Genomic DNA, 6,613 nt, shown 5'->3' with positions numbered 1-6,613 from the left:
CCTTTAAGGTCAGATTATTCCATAATCACATAAATATTTAATATTTGACTATTAAATAACTTGACCTTGAAGGTAAGATTTTTATACGGCAACTAGTTGACTGTTTCTTTGATATTTTGCATAAGATAGAAAAGGGCAGAGATATACGTTTGTCCTTTTTGCACTTAAGACCTAGTTACAAAACGCATTCATGTGAACTTAGCCTTAGGGTGGATTTCCATCGTTTTGGGTTGCATTTTGTAACTAGGCAATGAGAGTAAACATAGCAAACATATATTTGTGTCCCTTTTACACTAATTGGTATACCGACTAATTTATTATTTTTTTAATTATTATTTATTCATTTTTTATTTATTCATTTATTATTTATTCATTTATTTAATAAACTAATGGTTTAATTCTAAATTCGTACTTTTTTATTATAATTATCTTACTGCCAACTACGAACTACCGCACCCTGCTCCAGTGAAAATATAGTGATTTTCTGGGGAATTTCAATTTTAACTAGAATGTCACTAAATTTTCACTAGAGTCAAGTGAGACTATTGTGGACATAGCCTAACAGAACGGAAGCTTTTTAAATTACTTGACGACTCACCCCTGAGTTTCTGAGTTTTCCTACCTCACGCTGACGACTGAGGAAAGATGACATTTAAAAATCACAAACATGGCGTCACTGAGTAAAGCCGATTGGTACAATCCTCCTCCTTTTTGGCAAAATGGACCCACACCAGGTGGTTATTACAGTTTTCCATATAATAACCCAACTCCTAAAGAAGGTGGAGTTCAACATTTACAGTAAGTATTTCTCAAAATCAATATATAAATATCTTACACTAAATCATGTGAATCATGCCTGTCATTATTGGCACTGCTTTGATACTTTCTGATAAAATTTTTAACCGCATAATAAAAACTGATTTAAAATTGAATTTTCATCAATTTTTATATTTTATTTAAATTGAATAATTATCCTGACGAATTTATTAATAAACATGTTAAGAAAAAGAATTATAGAAATTAAAATTTCGAAAGTTGAGAAAGGATCTCAATGGGAAGAAAAGTTAATCGAATGTTATAATTTCGTATATTTTAAATGAAAAAGAATCAATTTTAAATTAACTTTGTCAAAAGAGGGAAAAGATTTTAATTTTTATTTAAACAATTATAAGTTGCAATTGAATAAAAATTACAATTTTTTGTCAATAGGAAATGACAATTATGAATTTTTAGCTGACATAACCTAAAAATTTAACAAATGAGGCATTTCATTTCAAATTATTCTACCAACAAAAAACAATCGCAAGGAGAGCGATTTTCTAATAAATTTTATTATATAAAAATTTAATTATTTGTAACATATTATACACTGAATCGAAAGAGAATTTCATGAACTTTCTAGTGCTATTTTTATTTTTTAAAATTTCTCTCAATTTCGTAGAGAAATTCGTAAGAAATTTCGTAGAAAAAGTTTATTTAAACTCTTAATATCTCAAACACCATTTATTTTCGAAAAATTTTGCGACTTTTTCGACTTTTTTTCTAAATATTGCAACAAAATATCATATTTTTAGCAAAAAATACAACTTATTTCGATTGTTATATTGAAAAATATTTCCGAATATTACCATTTTTGAAGCATTTTTTTTTTGAAAAAAAAACGTTTTTAGTTTGAAAATGCTAAAAAGTACCATTTTCATTAATTTTTTTTAATATGGAAATTAACTTGTTTATTTTTGGAACTAATTGAAATTTTGTACAATTTAATTGAAAATAATTGATTTTTTTCAAAAGTGCGTTTTATAAAAATTTTTGAAAATCGACTTTTGAAGAATTTTAATTACTTTTGAAAATAATTGATTAGCTTCTAAAAATTATATTAAAATATTTTTGAAAAAAATAATTCTTCAAAAATTGTAAAAACCAATTTTTTTGTAGATACAAAAACATATTTTCTACAAAATTACGGATAGATTTTAAAAATCTATTTTTTTTAGAAAAATAAAAATCCAAAAATAGTCAGATTTTCAACTTGTTTATTTGCGTTTTTACAGTACACCCGTAACAACCGGAACATCCGTTGTGGGAATTTGTTTCAAAAATGGAATCGCAATTGCCGCCGATGTTTTGGGTTCCTATGGTTCCTTAGCTAGGTACAGATCACTAGAGCGAGTTATGAAAGTTAATGATAATATTATGCTTGCCGCTGGTGGCGATTATGCAGATTTTCAATATCTTAAAAATATCATTGACCAAAAAATGTAAGTACCTACAATTTTTTTTTTTGTGGAAAAAATTACTTTTTTCCTGAAAATTTACATTATAAAGTTACGTTTAAACCGCTGATCTTAATTTTCATTTGGTAATTTAAATAATAACGTATTTTAAAATTTCAGTCTTGAAGAGCACTGCGTTGATGATGGTTTTACATTGAAACCAAAATCTTTACACTGTTGGCTAACACGTGTTATGTACAATAGACGATCAAAGTTCGATCCTCTTTGGAATAATTTCCTCATTGCTGGATTCGACGATGATAAGCCGTAAGTGTATTCGAATTTTCGCAAAAATTAAAAAAAATTACAACTCTTGTTAATAGAAGGAAAAATTTCTTTCTGTTTACCTTCTATTAGGTAAAGAGAAAGAAATTTTTTCTTCTATTAGCAAGAGTTGTAATTCTTTGAATACTTTTTAAAAAAATTAACTTCTTTTAAGAAATTTTAAATCTTGTCTTATTCTTTAGATTTTTAGGCACAGTTGATCATTTGGGTGTTGCATTTTCTGATCCTGTAATTGCGACTGGTTACGGTGGATATTTAGCATCGCCATTGCTTCGTGATGCTCACGAAAAAAATAAGGATATGAGCGAAGAGGAGGCCGTTCAACTTCTCAATAAAGCAATGCAAATTCTATTCTACAGAGACGCTCGATCTTTTCCAAAGGTAACTTTATTTTTTGTTACCTAAATATTACAATTCGAAAAAACTCTTTTATTTAATGCAGTACACTTAAAATTGAAAACTGTATTTTTGGTTTTATTTCGTAACACTACACCCATCGAAATATAAATTGAATTGTATGGTTAGAATAGAATTTAATATAATTATCTTTAAATTTTCAGTATCATTTGGGCATAATTACGAAGGAGAAAGGAATAGAAATTAAAGGACCACTGACTATTGAAAGCGATTGGGGAGCAGCTCTTATAGGAAAATCTTCGTAAAATGATGACTATACCCTCTTTTTATAATTCAAAGTTAATAAAGGAAATTCTTACTAAATCGATTTTGATATTAACATCAAAAATGTGACGCTCCACGATGAAAGTGACAAATAACAGGTCTAAAAGGCGGCAAATGTTATTAAAAATTTTTATTTGAATTTTCTAAATTTTCCTACAAAGTAAGAATATCACAGCCTGTTTCGGTAATTAAAATTGTGTGCTCGCATTGAGCGGTTCTTGCATTATCAGTAGTGACAGCAGTCCAACCGTCTTCTAAAATTTCAATTTCAGGACCTCCTTGAGTTAAAACTGGCTCAATTGTAAAAGTCATTCCTGGTTGCATTTGCCCCTCCACTTCGTTTACTGGAAAAAAAATGATAAATTTTTTTACAGCGGCAATAAAAAATATATTAATATAAATACAGTAAGAATACTGTCAGTCCAGTCAGTCCACGAGTGCGAAGAGGACACTCTTATGCGGCGTTCAATGTGCGCTCACTCGCACTCACGCTTAGGGGTGATTCATAGTCAGATACTCTTACTGTATAGGAAGTTATCAATCCTCCAAGTCAATCAATAAAAAAAAAAAAATCCTTTTAACGTTTCGACAGCACACCTGTCGTGAGACATTCAATGTTAAAAAATATATTTTTTATATATTTTTAATCACTGAACATTGAAGGAGAAATATTTGAAAATAAATTTAGAGATATAAATCTAAATATAAATTTAGATTATTTTTTATATAAACTAATACTCACGGCAATGAAAAATATCCGGAGGACCATGAAAATAGGTTCCAATTCCGTGACCAGCAAAGGCTGGAATTATTCCAAATCCTTGTTTCTCGGCAGTCTCTTGAATAACGCTTCCTTAAAAAGAAAATTTTTAATAAATTCAGTTTCAAAGCTTGGGATTAGAAATAATTAACTCGAAAGTTTGTAAACAAATTAATAATTTGTTCACAAAGTTTCGATTTTCATACATTTTTATATTTCATAACATAAAATTTAACTTCAAGCAAGATAAGTTTTAGTAATTTAAAATTTTTAAATTACCAATGTTCTTGAAATTTTCATTAGGTTTGCAAATTTTTATTGCTTCCATTAGACAAATTTCTGTTGCGGAAATTAAGCGTTTTCCTTCGCTATCTACTGATCCAACTTGAAACATTGTCGAACAGTCACCGTGATAACCATTCAAAAACACCTAATAATTTTTCATACATAAATATGTATCAAATTATTATTATTATTATTTTTCATCAGAATTTAATTATTTGAATAAATTTTAAGATTTAATTTATTTATTAAAAAAAATAGCAAATTGTGGGTTAAAAAATAATTTGCACTCACAGTTATGTCAACATTGAGTATGTCTCCATTTTTAAGTGGTCGACTGTCCGGTATTCCATGGCAGGCAACATTATTAATACTAGTGCAAATTGATTTTGGATACCCTCGATAATTCAATGGACTTGGATAGGCAGTATTGTAAATTATAAGTTCGTGAACTTTTCCATCAATTGAATCTGTCGTCTCACCTGGCTTTAAATCATATAATTAATGTAGAAAATTTTAAATAATATTTTCTAAATACATCAAAATTTACAACAAAATTAAAAAGTTTTAATAACTAAAATTCTTCTGAAATTATAGTTAAATTTTTTAATATATATTTAATTTATTATTAAAAATAATAAATTTACAGAAGAATTTTAGTTAAAAACACTAAAAGAAATTAAATTTTTTTCGTATTGATTATGTCATCAACATATCTATAAAACAAAAATTGGTCTAAATGATAATTTTCCTCTCCACAAGAATTTTTAAGATCATCCATAACAATATCTGCAAATAGTCCAGAAATTGATGAACCCATTGGGGTCATATATTTGTTTATAGAACTTTCTATTAAATTTAAAAAAAGTGTTGTCAAAAAAGAATTGTCAACATTCAAGTAATCTCTAGTGGATTATTTGAGTTCACCTTTATAAGAGCGTGAATTTGATTTAGAATTCGTTTTGCCAAAAGGCAACTGTGCCTCATTGCTTCTATTTGATTTTCGTCTTTAACTTCTTCAAATTTTGGTGATTCGCGAGGAATCGAAGACTGTGCATAAGATGGTTTTGGTATATAAGATGGCACTGTTCTTCGTTCAGAAACCGTCCACGGCTCAACGATGTCATATTTGCCAAATGAATTATTTTTCTCATTAGGTCCCAACTTTGGAGACTGTAAAATAAATAAATTACTTATTCTGTTCATTCATTCACTGAACCTTTAAATATTTTTAAAATGCAACAAAATTATACATTATTTTCAGAAAAGAATTTGTTTTTTCTACGAGTAAAAAGTAAAGTTAAACGATTTTATGTATTTATTAAGAAAAAAACGAATGGTTACAAATATTTATATTAAAAAAAACAAACCTTTTTACTCGATTGGAAAAAGTCAAATAAATTTCTTCGTTGTAAAGAAACTTTTTGAAAATTTCTTTGTAACATTTTCGAAATTATTTCATTATTATTATGATATTAATTAAACGATATTGTCATTGAAATTTAGAATAATTTTCGGGGTGAAAAGTTTAACTTTTCTAAACAAAAACAGTTGCACTTGTGTCATACATATAACCATACACGTGATTATAGTCTATTTTCATTTTGAGAATTCCAAATTCCCTCAAGTTACTCAACTACTCGGCCCTGCTTTGCGTTTCTATGTTATCTACTTCGTGGCGTTCGAAAAACGAACGGTGCCATGAAACTAGCGACCCGCCAACCGCCAGACGCCTCACATATCCATAGGCGTCGCCACAGAATAATTCGAAATGATCTATTCCTCATTCTTTCTTTTTCGCAATAATTTCATTCACTATAGAGTTCAATAAAAATATTCTACGAACATAATTATTTAACATATAAATCAACTGTTTATTAACAAATAAATTTTTTAAAGCCCTTAGCTTCTCAAAACTCGAAAAATCGATTGTCTGCTAATTGGCGGATGGAGAATTTTGACTAGTTATTTTGCCAAAATTATTTTACTAAAGTAAATTCTCATAAATAGTCAACTAATGAACAACAGGAAACAACAAAACCAATTGTTTATTAACCACTTCACTGGCGGGGCGTTCCAAATGGCGTTCCACGCGCCGAGGCCCAGACTGGCAAAAACACCGAAATGGCGTTCCTAATAAAACTTTATTTTTAAAGAGTGTACACTACTTTTTACTACTACAAAGCAATATTTCTATAGTTTAGACATCAGGGAACAAGATTATCACAATGAAAATTTCAGTTTTTGAGATTTTCAATGTTTCTTCGAACGTTGAAATAGTCGATTTTTAACACTTTTTAACAAATGGCGTTCCACTTTTGTTATTATT

The 6,613-nt window shown here is 28.5% G+C and overlaps 2 protein-coding genes across 2 annotated transcripts; one reads left to right on the top strand and one right to left on the bottom strand.

Moving 5' to 3' along the window:
• The first annotated feature begins 640 nt into the window (after positions 1-640).
• Positions 641-3,281, top strand: LOC122500097 (proteasome subunit beta type-4). The gene is made up of 5 exons (XM_043608824.1): positions 641-798; positions 2,055-2,261; positions 2,397-2,543; positions 2,744-2,942; positions 3,122-3,281. The coding sequence occupies exons 1-5, from the start codon at positions 668-670 to the stop codon at positions 3,221-3,223; spliced, it is 786 nt and encodes a 261-aa protein (XP_043464759.1). The 5' UTR covers positions 641-667; the 3' UTR covers positions 3,224-3,281.
• Positions 3,282-3,357: 76 nt separating this feature from the next.
• Positions 3,358-6,039, bottom strand: LOC122500096 (methionine aminopeptidase 1D, mitochondrial). Its single transcript, XM_043608823.1, has 6 exons — positions 5,655-6,039; positions 5,212-5,457; positions 4,579-4,770; positions 4,282-4,432; positions 3,985-4,095; positions 3,358-3,586 (listed from the first exon to the last, which is right to left on the bottom strand). Exons 1-6 carry the CDS (start codon positions 5,727-5,729, stop codon positions 3,396-3,398), a joined length of 966 nt encoding a protein of 321 aa, XP_043464758.1. The 5' UTR covers positions 5,730-6,039; the 3' UTR covers positions 3,358-3,395.
• Positions 6,040-6,613: the final 574 nt, after the last annotated feature.

The sequence above is a fragment of the Leptopilina heterotoma genome, unplaced genomic scaffold, assembly GCF_015476425.1.
Source record: "Leptopilina heterotoma isolate Lh14 unplaced genomic scaffold, ASM1547642v1 Lhet_181, whole genome shotgun sequence".
Lineage (NCBI taxonomy): Eukaryota > Metazoa > Arthropoda > Insecta > Hymenoptera > Figitidae > Leptopilina > Leptopilina heterotoma.
The sequence above is the reverse complement of the archived record's forward strand: the minus strand, read 5'-3'. Positions and strand labels throughout refer to the sequence as shown.

What these genes read in the sequence shown, in the direction of transcription:
- LOC122500097 (XM_043608824.1), top strand. Translation starts at nt 668, where the DNA reads ATGGCGTCACTGAGTAAAGCCGATTGGTACAATCCTCCTCCTTTTTGG. An exon ending in GGTGGAGTTCAACATTTACA is followed by an intron (nt 799 to 2,054) that starts GTAAGTATTTCT and finishes GCGTTTTTACAG; the next exon opens with TACACCCGTAACAACCGGAA. An exon ending in ACGCTCGATCTTTTCCAAAG is followed by an intron (nt 2,943 to 3,121) that starts GTAACTTTATTT and finishes TTAAATTTTCAG; the next exon opens with TATCATTTGGGCATAATTAC.
- LOC122500096 (XM_043608823.1), bottom strand. Translation starts at nt 5,729, where the DNA reads ATGTTACAAAGAAATTTTCAAAAAGTTTCTTTACAACGAAGAAATTTA. An exon ending in TTTTCCAATCGAGTAAAAAG is followed by an intron (nt 5,458 to 5,654) that starts GTTTGTTTTTTT and finishes TTTATTTTACAG; the next exon opens with TCTCCAAAGTTGGGACCTAA. An exon ending in TACTCAATGTTGACATAACT is followed by an intron (nt 4,433 to 4,578) that starts GTGAGTGCAAAT and finishes AAAAATTATTAG; the next exon opens with GTGTTTTTGAATGGTTATCA.